This window comes from Poromitra crassiceps (genome assembly GCF_964638095.1).
Source record: "Poromitra crassiceps genome assembly, chromosome: 9".
Classification (NCBI taxonomy): Eukaryota; Metazoa; Chordata; class Actinopteri; order Beryciformes; family Melamphaidae; genus Poromitra; species Poromitra crassiceps.
In genome coordinates, this window is record NC_139630.1 from 1,216,560 (window position 1) to 1,237,557 (window position 20,998).

The following is a 20,998-nucleotide window of genomic DNA, read 5'->3' on the forward strand; positions in this document are numbered from 1 at the left end:
CGGTCGCTTTTTTCTTTCCAGCACCTGGGGACCAACTTCAGATGTTGTCGTCACTGGTTGGATGACGATCTTCTGTATGTTTTTAGTGGGGGGGTTATGTACGGAGGAACCCCCTGGGGAGCACGGGGAGAACATGCAAACCACACAGAAAGGCCCTTTCGACGAGATAGCCCACCTGGGCAGTAGGCACTGAAGATATGGGATTTATTCAGAGGGAACAGTCAGTAAAGAACAGTCAGTAAAGAAGAGAGGTGTATCAGTCTCCGCCAACAGAGTTCGCCCCTGTTTGTCTGTCCGTCTGTTCCTCAGCAGGATATATCTCAAAGAATTATGAAGGGATTTGCACAAAACCTTGTAGGAAATAGATCATGGGCCAACTTAGAACTGATTAAATATACTATGCAACTATTTCATAAAAAAATATTACACGCGCTCATACAAAAGTTTCCTCTCCAAATAATCACTTCTCACCCATTAGAATAGTGTGATGGTGTGTTTATGAGCAGAGATGCTGCCCCCTGTGTGGATTCTCATAGTTGGACATTGTTTTGCTGTTCTGTGTTCATGTGGTGGAGTGAGGTTGACAAATAATGGGGGAGAGAGACTGCCGGAAAACCATTGAAACACAGGGATTCAAGTTTTTTTCCTGATAGTTTCACAGCGGTTATGTTATGTTATAAAAGCACAAATAAACACACACATGCCTCCAAACCATCAAGGTATGAGCTCCAAACAGCTCGCAAAATGCTCTGGGAAGAAACTCCATTTCCTGGTTTTAGTCCGATCTGTTGAGGCGATCCTCTCTCATAACATCTTAGCGATGCTATTGGCTGGGCTTTGAGCGATGTTATTGGCTGGGCGCTACACGCCCCCACTTGGGGGAGACACTACATGGCTCTGCCTAAAAAAGCACAACAAATGTAAAAGCACCAAAATCAGGCAGGGGGCAGCGTCTCTCCACATTAACACACACACTATTATGGGTCAGAAGTGATGGTTTTGAGGGAAAACCTTTGTATATTTGTATTTATTTTTATGAAATAGTTGCAGTACACCTTTAACTTGCATGCCCACTGGCCAAAAGGGTGTGACCAAGGCCCTTCTTCCAAACGGATTCACGTAGTGCCATGACACTTTGTAGAAAGTTTCTTTGTAGCAACTAAAATATGCCTACAAATGCTATAAAATCATACAATATCGACTTATTTACCAAGAATACTACTGTTGGGGTTGTAGATAAACTTTGAAGCCATAGGACCAAATGAGTAGAGCAAGGCACCAACAGTTAGTGTGTGTGTGTGTGGGGGGGGTATCTCTGTATCCCTTGGAATGGTGAAAAAGTTAAATATCACAGTTGTGCAAAAATGTTGGAAACAATTCTCACACTACAGATGTGATATGAACAACATTGACCCCATCTAGTGGCTGTAGAGTTGTATTGCATTATGATACATGGCAACCATCGATGGCAACAGACAATCCTTCACCTGTAGATATAAAACACATCCATCTACTGGGCATTATATTGTACTGCATCATGAAAATGGTTAGCAATGTGAAAATAATGTCTTAAAATCTATGACTATGAACTAAAGGTATACAGTATTATGTATATATATATAATGTATGGATACTATATATAATGTATGGATACAATATTAGCCCACTTTAGTGTTGCTGTCACCCGGGCTGTGTGTCTGTGTGTGTGTGTGTGTGTGTGTGTGTGTGTGAAAGACAAAGAGACAAAGAACTAAAAAAAGAAATTGGCACAAAGTTTCAGACACAAAAGGCAAAAAAAACAGAACAGAGGGCAGAAAAGCTTTGTCAAAAAAGAAATCAATTTTATTGAAGTTGTAGCAGTGCATTGAGATTTCTGGTGGGGGTGGGGGGAGACACAGCATGGCGGGGGGAGACACAGCATTTTGATTGGTCTAAATGCCAACCATGAATTCTTTTAATGCATTTCTTTCTTTTCTGCATAAGGGAAAACCTATTCATCATGTGGCTCTTTTGCTAAAGCTAAATATTTCTGGCTATAAAGATTATTCACTGGCTTTAAAGACGACTATCGTCTTTTATCTATCACTCATTTAGACATTCTCAATCTTGTTACGTCTTTTGTTTTCTCAGTTAGATCATTCTAACTGGTCATTTACGCCTTTGTAGTATTTGAAAACTGTAAAATACAGTTGGTTTATCTGTCTGTCTTCACCTGGTGTTGACACTTGACAAAAGCACCGCTCCAGTTGCACCAGCTGAGACAAACCAAGCTTTTAACCCTTACAAAAGGCACAAGGTATGATTTCACACACACACACACACACACACACACACACACACACACACACGCACACGCACACGCACACACACACACACACGCACACACGCACACACAGACACACACACGCACGCACGCACACACACACACACAAACACACACACACACACACACACACACACACACACACACACACACACACACTCCATGCCCGGCCTAAAGCTTAGCTCGCTTTCTTGGCGTTCTTCTTCTTCTTCTTTGATGCCTGCTTCTTGGAGGAGTCACCAGTGGAGGGCGCTGTTGCTTTGGGCGCTGTTGTTTTAGACGCTGTTGCTTTGGGCGCTGTTGTTTTGGACGCAGTCGTTTTAGACGCTGTTGCTTTGGACGCTGTTGTTTTGGGCATGGCGCTGCTATCAGAGGGCGTGGCCGACTCTGACACAGTTGGTGCTTGCTTTGGTGTCGGTTCTGGTTCAAGCATCTGCTCCTCATCTTGCACTGGTGCCACTGGTTTGGGCTGCTGCGCCTCACTAACCTCGGTCAGTGCCACTGCCTTGCTCTCTGCAGCTTCTGATTCTGGGTCTTTTGGTTGACTGGTCTCGACCTTCTTTGGCTCTGGTGTCGGTACTGATTCAGAAGGCTGCTGCTGAAGCCTCTCATCTTGCACTGGTTCCACTGGTTTGGGCTGCTGCGCCTCACTAACCAGCTCGGTCTCGCTCTCTGCAGCTTGTGATTCTGGGTCTTTTGCATGACTGGTCTCGACCTTCTTTGGCTCTGGTGTCTGTACTGACTCAGACATTACCTCACCCTCTTCTGCTTCTGGTTTTGGGTCTGTCGGTTGACTGCTCTCAACTTTCTTTTGCTCTGGTAGTGGTTCGGAGGGCAGCTGGGTCTTCTCTTCATGTGTCGGTGCCACTGGCATGGCTCCAGCTGGCTTCTGGACCTCCTCTACTTTCACTGGTTCTGGGAGAACTGGTTCTACTGACATTGACTCTACCTCTACAGCTTGCTTGGCCTCCACCTGCTGAGGAACTGGAGCCGCCTGTGAAGGCTTTACTGTGACCTGAGTTTGGGGTCTGAACTGGATGAACGCTGAGGCCACTCCATCTTCTTCAGCGTCTACATCATCATCATCTTCATCGTCGTCGTTGTCGGCGGAGGGGGCCAGCAAGGAGGCGGCAAACTCCTGCAGCCTGGCTTGCTCTGCCCTCAGTCGGGCCATGTCCTCCGTCAGCACCGGGTCCTTCTTCTGGATCTCTTGGAGCTCCTGGAGCTCCTCCAGGGTTAGGACAGAAGATGCGGCAGCGGCTTCAGGGACAGCGGCCTCTTCCTGGGCTGGGGCATCGGTGGCGGGTTTTGACGAGAGACCGGAGTTGTAAAAGCGGACTTCCTTAATCTTTTCGTAGAGACCTTTCCTCTCGTCCTGCAGGGAGCGGCACAGATGCTCCAGCTTCTGAATCTTCAACACGAACAGCTCAAACTCTTTGTCTTTCTCGGCCCTCTGGAGGAGGAGGGAGGAGACCAGAATGTGGAGCAAGAAAGTGAGAAACAAAGAATGTGAAATATGATGAGAATGAGGTGAATGCAGAAACCAGATCTAGGCTAACGTGCATTTGTACAGTCCGTAATTCTCATCGCTTTTTCTAACCTTCTTTTAGATCAGATGGATATGGAGGTTACCACATCAGGACAATGCAGGCCAATGTCATGGAAGTTGTAAATACTTTTCTGCCACTACATGTACTGTCCTATGTGACAAACCCCATCCATTTGACACAAAAGCAGAAAAAAATAAATTATAAAAAGAAAAACTATTTATAAAAACTATTTTCCATTATGTTTGTTGGCAGTGTCTGGTGGTTTTACTACAAACGCCCCTTATGTAGAAATCTAGCTTGAATGTGACAGTAAAGGAAAAGGTAAATGTAGGGGAAAACCAAACAGATCTTTGGTTGAATTACTGTACATCCAAAACATCTTCAGAAGACGCAACCACAATCATCTATTCTTTACATTGATTAGACCAATATTTATTTGCAGTGTGCACTGTGCACCTACAGTACAGTACAGTGTGTATTTACAGTGTGCACTGTGCACCTACAGTACAGTACAGTACACTTCTGTGTGTATTTACAGTGTGCACTGTGCACCTACAGTACAATACAGTACACTACTGTGTGTATTTACAGTGTGCACTGTGCACCTACAGTACAGTACACTACTGTGTGTATTTACAGTGTGCACTGTGCACCTACAGTACAGTGCACTACTGTGTGTATTTACAGTGTGCACTGTGCACCTACAGTACAGTACACTACTGTGTGTATTTACAGTGTGCACTGTGCACCTACAGTACACTACTGTGTGTATTTACAGTGTGCACTGTGCACCTACAGTACAGTACACTACTGTGTGTATTTACAGTGTGCACTGTGCACCTACAGTACAGTACTGTCTGTATTTACAGTGTGCACTGTGCACCTACAGTACAGTACACTACTGTGTGTATTTACAGTGTGTACTGTGCACCTACAGTACAGTACACTACTGTGTGTATTTACAGTGTGTACTGGGCACCTACAGTACAGTACACTACTGTGTGTATTTACAGTGTGTACTGTGCACCTACAGTACAGTACACTACTGTGTGTATTTACAGTGTGTACTGTGCACCTACAGTACAGTACTGTGTTTTACAGTGTGCACTGTGCACAGTACTGTGTATATTTACAGTGTGTACTGTGCACCTACAGTACAGTACAGTACAGTACAGTACTGTGTGTATTTACAGTGTGCACTGTGCACCTACAGTACAGTACTGTGTGTATTTACAGTGTGCACTATGCACCTACAGTACAGTACTGTGTGTATTTACAGTGTGCACTGTGCACCTAGAGTACAGTACTGTGTGTATTTACAGTGTGCACTGTGCACCTACAGTACAGTACTGTGTGTATTTACATTGTGCACTGTGCACCTACAGTACAGTACTGTGTGTATTTACAGTGTGCACTGTGCACCTACAGTACAGTATTGTGTGTATTTACAGTGTGTACTGTGCACCTACAGTACAGTAAAGTGTGTATTTACAGTGTGCACTGTGCACCTACAGTACAGTACTGTGTGTATTTACAGTGTTCACTGTGCACCTACAGTACAGTACTGTGTGTATTTACAGTGTGTACTGTGCACCTACAGTACAGTAAAGTGTGTATTTACAGTGTGCACTGTGCACCTACAGTACAGTACTGTGTGTATTCACAGTGTGCACTGTGCACCTACAGTACAGTACTGTGTGTATTCACAGTGTGCACTGTGCACCTACAGTACAGTACTGTGTGTATTTACAGTGTGTACTGTGCACCTACAGTACAGTACTGTGTGTATTTACAGTGTGTACTGTGCACCTACAGTACAGTACTGTGTTTATTTACAGTGTGCACTGTGCACCTACAGTACAGTACTGTGTGTATTTACAGTGTGCACTGTGCACCTACAGTACAGTACTGTGTGTATTTACAGTGTGCACTGTGCACCTACAGTACAGTACTGTGTGTATGTACAGTGTGTACTGTGCACCTACAGTACAGTACTGTGTGTATTTACAATGTGTACTGTGCACCTACAGTACAGTACTGTGTGTATTTACAGTGTGCACTGTGCACCTACAGTACAGTACTGTGTGTATTTACAGTGTGCACTGTGCACCTACAGTACAGTACTGTGTGTATTTACAGTGTGCACTGTGCACCTACAGTACAGTACTGTGTGTATTTACAGTGTGCACTGTGCACCTACAGTACAGTACTGTGTGTATTTACAGTGTGTACTGTGCACCTACAGTACAGTACTGTGTGTATTTACAGTGTGCACTGTGCACCTACAGTACAGTACTGTATGTATTTACAGTGTGTACTGTGCACCTACAGTACAGTACTGTGTGTATTTACAGTGTGCACTGTGCACCTACAGTACAGTACTGTGTGTATTTACAGTGTGCACTGTGCACCTACAGTACACTACTGTGTGTATTTACAGTGTGTACTGTGCACCTACAGTACAGTACTGTGTGTATTTACAGTGTGCACTGTGCACCTACAGTACAGTATAGCACAGTACTGTGTGTATTACACCTACTGTACACAGCCAAGCCGTACCTCTTCAATCATATGAGCCAGAGCCTTGTTGCAGCTCTCGAACCTCGTCTTCCACACATTGGACTCTTTCTCCAATTTCTTCATCTTCTGTGTCATCTACAGGAGAGACATGGTGACCGTTAAAAAGGCTGCACCGACTCCACCTGAAATCCCTTCTTAACGTACAGTACAGCGGGCTCGGCGCCACGAGGGGGCGACAGGGGGCTTTGCACCCTCAGTTCAATTTGCTGCCCCCTCACTTTAAATTTGATCAGTTTAAGTTAATGTAGGGCCTACCCCCTATAAACATAGCTCTGTTGTTTCAGAATTAGCAGGGAAGCGCTATTTGCTGTGCTTTGGTTGTCACAAGGTGTCAGGGATGTATTTATTAGATTTGAACCTCATATATAGGCCTATGTGGAGTGTTTGGTGAAACGTAATAGTTAAACGTAATGATGGTGCAAGTAGGCTACTTCAGCCGAGGCCAGAAAGACGACAGAAAAGCTCCTCAAGCTCCTGCTACTCCTGAGAGGTTGGGCCGCCCTTATATCGACAAAAGACATTTCTTGGATGATTGCATCATAGCCTTTGTTTTTGTGTGTTTTATTGCTGTTTAAATGTTATTTCTGAACTAAATTCAAACCTGAACCGAATTAATTAACGAGCGGTGAGGCTCTCCTCACTCCCTTTGCACTACAAGCACAGACAGTGCAGTGCATAGATAATTATTTTGAAATAAACGTCAACAAAAATGATTTTCAAATGAAAATTTTGTTTGCTAAAAAATATGTTATGTATGTAAAAAATGATTAAATCGATCTTTTTTCAATAGCTACATTTTGGCTGGGTTGGTAAATATTCTATAAGGCCAGAATTTTGGAACGATACCGGCTGCATTTGGCCGGCCATTATAAACAGACACACATCACTTTGGTTCAAACAGTCTGCTTTTCGTGGTGAATTGAACTTTCGGCCCTAATTCTAGGCTATTTTTTTCTCCATTGTAGCAATCCACAGAATGGAAACCACGGAGAAGTGAAATTTACAGTGACGTCATGTCAATGAGAGAGAGAGAGAGAGAGAGAGAGAGAGAGAGAGCGAGAGAGAGAGAGAGAGAGAGAGCTGCACCCACTATGAGCAGACAACGCGATCTGATCACTTAATATGTATTTAGGCTATTTAATGACCCTGGCATGGCTATGGCTGGTTGGCTATTATTTTGTTTAGTTTTTGTTGATTTTTGTAGTCAACTAACCATCATTCTATGTTTTTTGCATAGACCTATGTTCAGACTCAGAGTGTTCAGACAGTTCCCCACATTTTGCGTTGTGCAAGGACACTCAGGTTTAATACTGCCTTCATTTCACCACTGCTGTGAAATAAATCTTTTATTTGATTTTGAAACAGTATAGTCTTTAGTTTCTTGTGTAGTTATTTAGCTTTTCAGAGGCTATTGCATGGTTAAAAAGTGCAGAAATAGGCATGGCGGGTATATAACCTGTTTTACTATAATAAAAAAAAAGATCAGCCCCCTCCCCAGTTATAACTGCACCCTCAGTCATTTCATCCTGGCGTCGGTACACTGTTTTTCTCCTGCTAATGTGTGTTGTTGTCTGATGGTAGAAACATGGATGTGTTCAAAATGACACAGCCTGTTGATCTGGCCAAGAAAACGGCTTAAATGACAAAAGCGTATAGTAGCGTATATAGTGACTATACTATAGTCTATAGTAAAACAGCTGACAGACATGTAGACAGACTGCAAGACAGCCAGTTAATGCATGTGCCTGGATGCCATATTTATATATCAGTACATCGCATATCAGTGGTGACCACCTACCTTATCCATCTCCTGTTTGAAGTTGACATAGATGTCATTGCTCTTGGCCAGTGTCTCCTGAAACTCATCAAACTTCTGAGAGTAGAGGGTCAACTGTGGACAGACAGGAATACAGATGGTTAGACGGAACTACAGACAGACAGAAAGACAGACAGACAGATAGACAGACAGACAGACAGTCAAATTTAACTGCAGCCACCAGCCAAATGCTGCTATTAGCTGCTAGCCTGCTAAAGGTTGGCAAGACTGAAGCAGTGTCCTGTACAGCATCCAAAACCTTTCTGACGTCTTTTGGTCCCCCGCCTGTTTTGACTCAGACTTGTCTTGGTCTCAACCACTACAGGGTGTTTTCACATCGTCATGGTAACAGCTTCCTCATTGAGAAATTTGCGAATGTAAATCACTCCACAACCTGCCCAAAATGAACATTAGTCAAGTACAAATACTGTTTTTGTTGACTGGATCTAAATCTAAATTAGAGAAAGACTACAAGTTCTTAACCTAACATTCCCTCTTTGATTATGAGGGTGAGTTTTAGCTTCAGTCTGATCATCATCTCTTGGCAGCCATCACATTTGCATAATGTTATTACATTATGTATTTAGCGCTAGTTACATCCAGATTTTATTGTCGGTAGTGTCGATAGTGGTTCCTCATTATGCAAGTTATTCCTGAAAAACATACAGCCATATGGTTGTAAGTAGAACAGGGAATCATTTTTGGCAGTATTTTGTGGAATGATTTAGCTGTGAGGAGATCTGGGAAAACATCATGTATGGAATAATCACCGGGCTTCCAAGTGATGAAATCATATCAGTCATTAATTAAGAACCATCCTTGTATAGTTTGGTTCTTATTTTGAGATATGAACCTGTATGACCACACAGTGGTCCTGTGTGGGTCAGCGCTAACATGCGCTAACGTGCTACAACTGCTAAAACGCTGTGCTCACAATGGTATTGTAAAGGTCAGTGGAAATGCATGGACCATGTGACCTGTGCGATGTTAGATTTCTGTTATATCACTGTTGTTTTTGTCAGCATGGTAGTGAACATTCATCCATGTTACATGGCAGAATACATCCTACTAGCTATGAACCTGTAAAAAAAATTATTTTTGTCAGCCTGTTAGTTTGTAAATCAACATACGATTAAGACCTGAAAAATGTATTGAGTTGTGAGTTTAAACTCCGATTTCTGACTTTATTCTCAGAATACTGACATTAATCTCAGAACTCAAATTTCACATTTTTCACGTGGCCCCAATCCTCTTTAGTACAAGACAGAGCAGCCTGCACCATATTAGCTGTGAAATGATAACTGTGTACACTGTTTTGGGGCATGAAGTAAGTATGACCTCTATCACCCTCTGTTGGCAACCAGTAGCAATTGCAACAACATTGATAGAGCTGATCTCCTCCTCACTGTAAAAGTCTCTGATGCAGTGGGTTTTGAAAACTAGAAATCTCAGCATCTCAGTAATCGTCATCAACCTCTGCAGATATAGTATATATGCATTTATATATTTTGTGCTATGGGACAGTAAAAATAATATTTTTGCACTTTTACAGCTGGTTACATTCGTCCATGTTACAGGCCAGAATGCATGGAGAAGAGTGCGTTCGCTGTTCTCTCTGTAAGCATGGCAAGTTCTACAACAGTATTCACTGAGCCTGCAGTGCGTCCTACTGCCGTGAACACGTGAGAGATGGTGTTCACCTCCTTTTTGCCAGCATGTTAGTTTGCAAGTTAATATTCACCTGTGCCTGCATGATAGTCCCATGCTCTCTGAGCTGCTGAGTCTGTAGTTTCCACTCTGCAGCCTGTACCAGTAACTGGTTAGAACAGAACAGAGACACACGGCGCCGTCAAAGACAGAAAGAAACAGTTTCATTACCTTCTTCTTCATGTCCAGCTCCTGCTCCTTCATAGCGACGCATTTCTTTGTTTTGTCAATAGCCTCCCTAAGCAACTAGGCAACAGAGACAGTACAGAAGCAGCGTTGATACAAACACACATCAAGGACAGATACAAACGGATTAATAATGACACTGCTACTGGTGCTTCTACTGCCACTAATACTAATTCTGCTACTGCTATAATAATAACATGAATTATATATAGTGGTAATACTGTACAAGACATACTGTATAATTATATCAAAAGTAATGCCAATAGTATCAATTATTCTTTATAGCCATGGAAATAATGAATTGAAAATAAATCATTGATTGAATAATAACAACAATATCGCACTTTTCACAAGTTGATCAGGAATGGTGATAAATACAAAATTTGTAAATCTAATAGAAACTGGTATCATCATGATAACTGCAATAAAAATTATATAACTGCAATAAAATGTCAACCTTAGAGTGAATTTTACAGAGGACATTTCCAAAATGGCATATCTATTTTGGTATAAAAAAAGAAAAGAAAAGAAAAGAAAAGAAAAGAAAAGAAAAGAAAAGAAAAGAAAAAAACAAAAACAAAAACAAAAACAAAAACAAAAACAAAAACATCACTTTAAATACATCATCAAGTTCCTCTAAAATGTACAGGATCCGGTCTCTTAATTTTTAGTTCATTGGTTTCAACAAGGTTTTTAACTTACCGATTAACCTTTAAAAAAGTGTCACAATTGTTTTTAATTTGGTGGCATTAATCAACTTGTCAGAGTAGCTCTCACTTTTTTCAAATGCTGGATATCTCTATCCTTGCTTTAAAATATCATAGGTGCATGTTACAGTGCACCATTATTGTAGACCGATTAAAAGAAACCTTTTTTAACCAGTCCTATGTTGTGCTTTCAGTGCACTACACTGCAGGTGTAACAATACATCTGTAAGTAATTTATTTGGAGTAGTTGCCATTTCTTTCTCAAACCGTGATATGTATTTTTGTACTCACGTATTCCTTCTCCCTCTTGTGTTTCTCCCCAGCCTCAGTCAGCTGGGCGTTGGCTTGCTCCAGCTTGGCTTCGGCCAGTTTCTGCTGCAGGTCACGGTGGTGGTTGATCTTCTCCAGACTCTGCAGAGAACAAAGATGCCTTTAACAGAGCTGACCAGGCTGGACCTGATATCTCTGATATGAATTATATTACGCTTACATTATGTAAAAATAACATGTTCAATAATTGTCAAATTGATGATCACTGTGTTGGAATTTTCTGCCATGAAAGTGGTTTTAAGATTTGGAATATCGCCACAAAATAAGGTATGTACGGAAGCCAAGAATGGTCGTTGATTGCAATTTTTTTTTTTATGCCATAATCTCAAGATCATGGTGCATGAGCCTTGTTATCAACAACAAAATGTTGTTTCCTCTAATTACTTATAATGCTTATCAGAGATCAGGAGTGCCATGACAGCATGCAGAGATGGCGTCTTGACAACTGTAGCAACTGATTTAAGCTGAAACGGTCAGATCAAGGAATCATACCCATTATTGATCAATGCATCAGATTGTACTTCAGTCAAGGTAGAAATTGCATTGTCTCTTTCTCTTAGAGATGACACTGAAATCATTCCTCTGCCTTTTCTTCTCTCAAGATGAATTAACCTGTTATCTCGAGATAACAAAATAATTAACTTGTGATCTCGAGATAATGCCATTAAAAAATAATTGCAAGCATGGACGTTCTCAGCTTCCATAGTTATCGGCAGTTTCAAACTCTAATTGTGAGAATGTATTGCATTATACCTTGCTGCAAACTACATTTCCCATTTGGGACAATGAAGTCTCACCTCCTCCTTGCGCTCATACTGGGTCATGAGGTTCTCCAGCTTGTCGGCCAGGTTGGCGTTCTCCTGGCACAGCTTGGTGTTGCGGAGGTTGTGCTGCTCGATCTGAGCCTGGATGTCGGTCAGTGTCAGCTGGAAGTGATTGGAGATCTCCTTCCTCTTCTCCTCATCCTCCCTGCAGCGCTGCAGCGTCTCCTCCTGGAGAGCCAGGACCAGGAGGCAGGACCAGGAGGCAGGACAAGGAGGCAGGACAAGGAGGCAGGGAGGATAAAAGAAAAGGGGAGAAGAATGACAGAGTGTGCATCAATGGTGAGTACTTCATTTGCCATGTAGTATCTCTAATTTATAGCCCCAACATGTAACTTTCTGCTGAGCAGCAGCAACAGCGGCCTCTGTTGCCACAAGTGGTAATTACAGTATGCTAACTATGATACTTTGCTGTTTATACATTCAGATATCAGCACTATTGTACTATTTATGCTTGCACTCTACCTTGCTAACCTGTGTTTATAAGTGATTCACTGGAAAGAAATCGCTCAAAATATCCACAAATGTTGTTTTGTCGACTTGTTTTATTCAAGAATAGTGCCGCTAATCAATATTGCTAACTCAGAGCGATACACTCAGAGCGAACACATTTCACTCCCTATACAAGTTTCACAATAAAAGCGTCCCATGAGTTTGTCAGAGGAAAGCTTTTAATATGAAGGAGCTGCAGCAGGAAATGGAGTTACATCCAGGTATTTTCAATGCTCCGTTCTGCTGCACCAAAGTTACATAGGCATGCAGAAACTGGGTGCAGAGTGGGAATGATAGAGGCAGCATTATACCATCAAAATGATTTAGAAGCTGTTATATTAAGGTCAAATACTTACATATTGGGTCTTTAATTATGTAAATAATCATAGGACCCCAAAGAGACTAACATTTTTCAGATGACCCCCTTAGGGCCTGTGTCCACCTAGCGTCTTTTTCCGACTGTTAAACGCTGGGAGTGCGCTGAGGAGCGCTGATCCCAGCGCACAATATACAAGGAAGCAGTGTGAAACTAACGTTAGTTCAGTGCGGTAGTAGCTTGATAGCTGACAGCTAACATTAGCAATCAACACACATACTGTGATTTAGCTCAACACTCACCAGAAATATCAAGTGTCTAGCCAATCTGCTTGCACAATTGAGCCTTTCTATCTCTGTTGCGATAGTTTCTCCATGATTAAGTTGCCATTAAAGCAGCACCCGACACCAGCATCTTTCTGAAAAGTTAAAATATTCTCAGCTGGGAGCGCTGGGAGTCGGGCGCACAAAAACGACTGAGCGCTCTGAAAATAGACGCTGGGCGCAGCGCACTTCCGCACGTCCGTGTGCGACCGCATACGCTCTCCCCCCATTGGAAACAACTGAAAAAAGACGCCGGAGCTGATGAAAAGACGCTAGGTGGACACAGGCCCTCAGGCTGTACATCATTTTCTCTAGGATTAGGAACATCATGCTTTGGAGGCAAATGGTGACTTCCACCACTAATAAGGATGCAAAGGCAATACTGTCCATGGGTTCCTCTAGGGTCCCCCCTCCCCCCTGTACCCCCATGAGTGTTTATTTGTTTATTTGTTTATTTAAAGGATCCCCATTAGCTGACGCCATGGCATCAGCTAGTCTTCCTGGGGTCCACAACATGTAAAGAAGTCACATGACAAAAATTACATCATAATACAAAAAATATTGAAAAAAACTACATTCATATTGATACAAAAATACACATGAAATTACATGACATATAAATGTGAGTTAAAAGAGTGGGACATGTGTAATCATAAAAGAAACAAAGAAAAAAAGACAAGAACTGTTTGACCTCAAACTGTTCAGTCTATCGTCTTCATTCCAATAGGTGCCTTTGCATGTTCTTTTTAAAGGAGGATTTATTTTTTATCAAGCGGATATTAGGAGGTAAATTATTCCAGATTGTTATTGCTCTGTAGATAACAGTTTTTTTTAAAGAGTTTGTCCTTGGGCTTGGTAGCACAATACAACCATTTCTGGCATATCTAGTGTTGAAATGATGCATATTATTATAATAAAATATCTGATCAAATAAAAATGTTGGCCTCATAGAGTTGATGGTGCAGCTGAAAAATGTAGCCATGCGTAAGGAAATCCTTTGCTCAACTGTGAGCCAAGAGAGACTGGAATGCAATCTTTCAGTACTGGTTCTAATAGAGCAGCACAAAACAAGCCTAGCAGCTCTATTTTGTGCGACTTGCAATTTTGCAAGATTTGTTTTGGATGCAGATGACCATACAGTTGAACAATAGTCCAGGTGGCACAAAATTAACGACTTGGAGACTTGACTCAGCATGTGTGATGGTACATAAGGAGAACACTTTCTTGTGACTGCAATGCCTCGGCCCATTTTTTTAACAATTGTGTCAATGTGCTCGGTCCATGATAGGTGACTTTCAAGGACTACGCCAAGCAATTTAGCTTTGTCAACCTGTTGTATGGGTTCACCAGATATAGACAGCTCCAGTTTTATTTAGGTTTAGAAGCCAATTTATGATGTGACCCAAAGACAATGGTCCCTATCGTTGCATCGGCGCTGTTTCTAGGCCGAACGCCTGGCGCAGCTCAAATCAGTGGGCGTGGACAAGCGCACTTGATATCGTCGTGCTGGCGCTAGACGCAGCCTCAACCATTACAACCACGCCTTTTAAGCGTAAAATTATGCACCGTCATGCTCATTGGATAACTGCAATAAACGAATCGCACGCTTGCCTTTTTAGCTCCAATTCCAGTGATCCCGCAAAACCAGACGAAAGCCAAACGCTCTGCCCCCCCCCCCTCCCTTCATCCAGTCTGTCTTCTGTCTGCATTATAGGCTATTATTCCATATTATTATGCTTCTCAAACCAATCTAACTGCAGTTTCAATACTGCAAGCATGTAAATACGCTACACTATAGCAAGATCAAAGTGAAAATAATGTACTAAACGCATCAGCTCGAAAAATATAGCCTATTAGATTGGTGAAAGTTTGTCCAGAAAGATATCGTTTTCTCTCCCCTGCTGCAGGTAGAATGATGCACATAAATATACCCTACATTATGTAAAGTCATTGCATAAATGTGTTTTTATTGTAAAACTAAATGTCAAGTAGGGCCAAGTTATTGGAGCGGACATCACAGTATAGCACATCACAGAAGCGCGTTCCGCTGTCACTTATCTAAATCACGTTAAACCCACAAAGGGTATATATAGGCTCAAGAGGACATATATGTTTCACATAGGGTGGTGTTTCATTTCGATGTTTTATTTGGTCCAATATTGAAATGTTCTACAATTGCAGGTTGTCTTACCATTACACATTATTTTTGATCTACCTTTTATATCTATTTCGGCTCATTTGGTTGCTATTTAGTAGCGAAATGGAGGACCCAATTGCATGCTGGGAGTGGACATTCACAGGCAGTAAACTTACAACTGCTATTTCCTATGGGAAGCTGGGTGCTGCTATGTGTTGTGTCTGTTTGAGCGAGGGAGTCAGAGAGAGAGAGAGAAGGGTGACTCAGAGGCAGAAGAGCACTGGCGCACTGAATAGGCCTGGTTTCAGAGAGAGACAGAGAAGGGTGACAGGGGAGAGGCACAAGTGCACTGGCGCACTGAATAGGCCTGGTTTTCAAAGGCGCAAAGCGCTAAATTTACGGCAGGTGCGAAGATAGCAGTACGCCGGTATTTAAGGCCGACACGCCCACTTTGGCCCATTCTGGGACTGCGCCACGCCCATTCGGCCTAAAGCGCATTTGGCAGCGTAAAGCCATATTGATATCGTCCCAAAACAGGCGCAAGGCACGTTTTTTTGCGTTTAAGGCCCGTTTTAGCGCCGAAGGCTTGTGGGAGAATAGGGCCCAATACCTTTCGTTTTAGATATATTCAAAGCTAATTTATTTGTTTTGATCCAGTCACATACTATATTCAGCTTGCTCGACAAGACTTGATTTAATTCATTGCATGAGGTTGCTGCACAGTAAACGGTAGAATCATCAGCGTACAATGTTATACCTTCGTTATTAACAGCAGTGGGCAAATCATTAATGAAAATTGAAAACAAAAGTGGTCCTAGGCAACTTCCTTGAGGTAAACCACACATTAGACCACTACAATTTGATAGGCTGCCATTGTAAAAAAACTTTTGGGTTCTGAAAGAAAGATAGCTCATCACCAATGAAGTTGCAGATGTACTAAAACCATAACATTTGAGCTTTTCAATTAAAATATCGTGATCAATAACATCAAATGCAGCACTTTTGCCAGATGAAGGTCTTGTTGTGACCGAAACGTTGCTAATAAAAGTCTGAAGTGAAGTCAGTGTGCGGGATTTTCCTTTCTCAAATCAAATGCAGCACTAAAATCCAACATAACTGCCCCAGCTATTTTGGAGTCATCAATCGCCCTCAACCAATCATCAGTCATTTGCATCAGTGCTGAACAAGTCGAGTAACCCTTTCTGTATGCATGTTGATATTTGGTAGTCAAGCTGTTTTTGTTGAAATACTCTTGAATCTGACCATGAATAATCTTCTCCATCACCTTGCTAAGTGCGGGAAGTATACTTATAGGTCTGCTATTTGGCCCACTGAAAGGTAACTTATTATCCTTAACCAATGGAATTATTTTCCCCTCCTTCCACAGTTTTGGATAGACCCCACATAGCAGACATCTATTCAATATGTGACTTAAGTGTGTTGTTGTTGTTGTTGTGTGTGCAGCTCTATGCACAGCCTCCCCCATGTACCTTGAGTGTGTTGTTGTGTGTGTGCAGCTCTCTGCACAGCCTCCCCCATGTACCTTGAGTGTGTTGTTGTTGTGTGTGCAGCTCTCTGCACAGCCTCCCCCATGTACCTTGAGTGTGTTGTTGTGTGTGTGCAGCTCTCTGCACAGCGCCTCCAGGTGGCTGCGGGCCACGATGCCACGCCGCTGCTCTGCCTGCAGCTGCTCCTTCTCCCTCAGCAGCCCGGACAGCTTCTGCTGCAGAGCACACAGCTTCCTCTCATCACAACGCCACAAGGTGGCCTGCAAAACACACACACACACACACACACACGCATGCACACAAACACGCACGTACGCACACGCATGCACACAAACACGCACGCAGGCACGCACATGCACACACACACACACACACACACACACACACACACACACACACACACACACACACACACACACACACACACACAGCACACACACACTTCATCATTTCACTTATAATTATATTTTTCCATATTGTAAATATTTCAGTTTGTTTTTGATCTTGAATGTCTTCTATTGATTTGGATGGTAGATTGAGCGGCTCAGGCTCTCACCACGTCAGCGTATTTCCTGACCAGAGCTTCCATCTTCTCATCTGGGGAAGAAAGCTTGTTCAAACTCTGCATGATGACAGAAACCTCTGGAGCGAGAGAGAGAGAGAGCGAGAGAGAGAGAGGGGAGAGAGAGAGAGAGAGAGAGAGAGAGAGAGGAGAGAGAGGGGGGGAGATAGAGAGAGAGAGAGAGAGAGAGAGAGAGAGATAGAGAGAGAGAGGGGGGAGATAGAGAGAAAGAGAGAGAGAGAGGGAGAGAGAGAGATAGAGAGAGAGGGGGGGAGATAGAGAGAGAGAGAAAGAGAGAGACAGAGGGAGAGAGAGAGACAGAGAGAGAGAGAGAGAGAGAAAGAGAAAGAAAGATAGAGAGACAGAGAGAGAGAGAGAGAGAGAGAGAGAGAGAGAAATCAGCCTGAGGCTAAATTTAAATTTCAACATTTTCATGGTTTGAAGAAACACATTTCTCTAATAAGCGGGTTTGCAGTGATTGGTTTAATCATCATTCTGCACTGTGTTGTTTGCTTTGTCAATAAAACATCAAACATATTTAGATCAAACATAAATAGAAAAACATTGAAGAGAAATCCAGCTGTGTTCTGCTCACTCTCATTACGACTTTAGTACTGACTTCAATGATTAGTATGCATGTAGAGTAAGAGACGTATGATCAGTAATGTTGCCTGAGACTCTTAGCATCCTCCCCGCCTCACCTGTCTCCTTGGTAACGGCGATGTCATCTCCTGCTTCCTCCTCCATCTTCTCCGCCTCTGCGTCCACCACGGTCTGACCCATTCAAAACAACACAAAACTTTATTGACACACACGTACAGTCACAACTTTTTTTTACCCTTTTTTAAAGCTGCAATAGGTGATTTTCCGACCACGAGAGGACCACTGAAACCCCAACACAAAGAAAGAAAATAGTTCCTACACGAGTCTGCTCACAACACGGTCTGTATCTTGAGTAACCGGGTTATGATTTCTGGAAAGAGACATTACTGTTGAGTTTTTCAAATGCATTTTTGGTCCTTTGAGCACCACGAGCCAAGTCCCGTCCAGTTGTATTGGAGACAAGGCAGACATCTCTATGCTCGATATGTCCAAAACTTGCAATGAAAACGACGTAGATGCATAAATAGCACTACAGGTAAGAGGGGAAATATGTGTCTATCATGTGCAAAATAAATCTGCATTGTTTTTTGGTGAAGTTCACCTTTAACAGATCCTGTCGTCTTCTGCCTTACTCCCTCCTACCTGTGTGTCCAGCAGGCTGGCTGCAGAGCCGTAGGTGCTGATCACATCCTCCAGCCGCCTGCCCAGCTCCTCCATGCGGTCAGAGGGGCCGGGGGGCGGGGCCTGGCTGGGGGGCGGGGCCTGACCCTCGTCTGGGCAGGAGGCCTGGGGCGGCACTACGAGCACCTCAGCTGCTTTCACCGTCTCCATCCTCTGTAGCCTGCATGGGACCCCAGAGACACAACGTCAACATTTAGCTTCAGTCTGTTTTCACCACACATCATTTAGCTAGTCCTTCAGTCTGTTTTCACCACACATTCACTAGTCTGGGTTTCTTCACTGACCGAAAATTAACACATTCATATACAAACCGCCACTTTCTGTAAGGTACAAATTCAACTTCATTGATGCCCATGAGAAATGTGGTTGCTGTAGCAGCAAAAATGATGGAATCAAGGGGCAAACTCCGGTTGTGACTAAATGAATGAAAAAAAAACTTTACCACTCTATTCCTTCAAAAGTGGTAGTTGTCATAGATTGTGTTGCATAGTTGATTTCTCTATTGTTGACAAAAATGTGTTATTGTAAGTCGCTTTGGATAATATGCCAAATGACGTAATGTAATGTAATGTAATGTAATGAAGGCTAACGGAAGTGCTCCAAATATTCAAGATGGCGACGGTCAGAATGGCAAATGCTAGGCTTCACAACCGGGAGTCGACAAACCAATGGGTGATGTCAGGGTGACTACGTCCATATTTATATATGGTATGATAAGTCCACATGTCCATGCTGTAAAGTGAGCTGAATAGAATGTGAATAGTGTGTGTGTGTGTGTGTGTGTGTGTGTGTGTGTGTGCGTGTGCGTGCGTGTGCGTGCGTGCGTGCGTACGTACATGTGCGTGCGTGTGTGTGTGTGCTGGATGGAAAATAAGGACAGAACCCAGCAGTGTGTCACCGGCTGCCTGTCAACATGCCTGTCGTCTTACTAATGGGACCTGGGTTTAAATGTAGGAGGACATAAGCCTCCAAACCCCTGTGACGCCCCCCCCCCCCCCCCCTCCACCCACACACACACACACACACACACACACACACACACACACACACACACACACGTCACACACACACACACACACACACACACACACACACACACACACACACACACACACACACACACACACACACACAATAACATTTTGAGACTGCAGCTGCCAATAGTTGGTATTTTGTATACATGTTGTGCTTCCGGTACTCACCACACGATGAAATATTAATCCAAAATGCACATAATTGGTCTTTTTGGAAGGAAAAGAGGGAGCCGGCACTACTGTCCAAACATGCCCGCCGACCTCTTTTCCTTCCAAAAAGACAGATTATGTGCAGATTTTAACAGCTGTACCATTAGCCTCCATTCTATGGTGATAATTACTAACATAACGACTGTAGCTCACTGTAAACTGAGCGGACAGTGCCGGTAAGGCATGGTGTATCTTGGTTATGTGGGGGGGGGGGGGGGGGGGGGGGGGGGGGTGGCAAATGAGCTAAACTTCCAAAAAAGTGGAGTATCCCTTTAAGGTGTTGGGTTGAGCTGGCATTAATTCACTGAGCATGTGCATGCTCTATTTGCATGCCTCTATTTGTAAGTAGCCTACATAATATTAGTTTAAAAAAGCCTACTACTTCATAGATCAAGTATGAGAGCCACATCCTATAGGCTACCTCCTGTATGATGAAAGGAGGTTGAAGAATTATGAATCCTGATTAAATCCAATAGCCAATATGTGCTAAACTGACGCAGTGCACATATTATTATTATTATTATTATATTTTAGCAACACAATTATGTTATTAATATTAAAATATCTTACAAAGAACATTAATGAGCCTACAAAATACGAGGAGACTGTTACAACAAAAGTAGGCTATTAGCTATGAATAGATATAGCTTGTTATGATACAAAATGAGATGGAGAAAAGTACAGTATGGTCACTGTAAACGCACTACAGGGTATCATAAACACTATACATCCTATGGGAATAGGATAGAAATAGCCGATAATAATAATTTATAGGGATGGGCATGAAACGTCAACTCACAGGACATCTGGTCTCCTCCTGCCTCTCCTTTGCTGCCCGCAACATAACGCTACTGCAGGATCGCTTCACTGCATTCATATGGGCTTGTACTGTAAGCCATCGGCTGGTCAAACGATCAATCACATTGATCCGACCTTAAAACATTTAGATTTGCGATCGGTTCTGATGCAGCCAGGCGGTGGAAACATCACTGCTGTCAAGTCAGCCAGCCAGAGCACGAGCATGACTTCCGCTCTGCCTTTTCACAATAAAAGTAGGCTAATGAAATTGGTTTATTTAATTCTCAAATCGACTTTTTTAATCAGAAAAAGTA

At 42.8% G+C, this 20,998-nt stretch overlaps 1 protein-coding gene across 3 annotated transcripts; it reads right to left on the reverse strand.

Moving 5' to 3' along the window:
• Window positions 1-1,856: 1,856 nt before the first annotated feature.
• On the reverse strand, window positions 1,857-20,785 carry LOC310782616 (uncharacterized protein). Of its 3 annotated transcripts, none has more exons than XM_083643300.1 (11): window positions 20,686-20,785; window positions 18,604-18,802; window positions 18,060-18,132; window positions 17,353-17,393; window positions 16,886-17,056; window positions 11,997-12,191; window positions 11,161-11,280; window positions 10,011-10,085; window positions 8,252-8,344; window positions 6,433-6,528; window positions 1,857-3,776 (listed from the first exon to the last, which is right to left on the reverse strand). In XM_083643300.1, exons 2-11 carry the CDS (start codon window positions 18,790-18,792, stop codon window positions 2,502-2,504), a joined length of 2,328 nt encoding a protein of 775 aa, XP_083499426.1. In that variant the 5' UTR covers window positions 18,793-18,802; window positions 20,686-20,785; the 3' UTR covers window positions 1,857-2,501. The 3 variants fall into 3 exon arrangements, with proteins under 3 accessions (XP_083499426.1, XP_083499424.1, XP_083499425.1); XM_083643298.1 differs by having other exon boundaries at window positions 17,353-17,438; XM_083643299.1 differs by lacking the exon at window positions 10,011-10,085 and adding an exon at window positions 10,148-10,222 and having other exon boundaries at window positions 17,353-17,438.
• Between the last annotated feature and the right edge of the window lie 213 nt (window positions 20,786-20,998).

Excerpts from the sequence above, each read along its gene's own strand:
- LOC310782616 (XM_083643298.1), bottom strand. The coding sequence starts at position 18,792 with ATGGAGACGGTGAAAGCAGCTGAGGTGCTCGTAGTGCCGCCCCAGGCC. Across the intron at positions 17,439-18,059 it reads CGCCGTTACCAAGGAGACAG|AGGTTTCTGTCATCATGCAG; the intron begins GTGAGGCGGGGA and ends CTCTCGCTCCAG. Across the intron at positions 8,345-10,010 it reads GGACTATCATGCAGGCACAG|TTGACCCTCTACTCTCAGAA; the intron begins GTGAATATTAAC and ends GTCTGTCCACAG.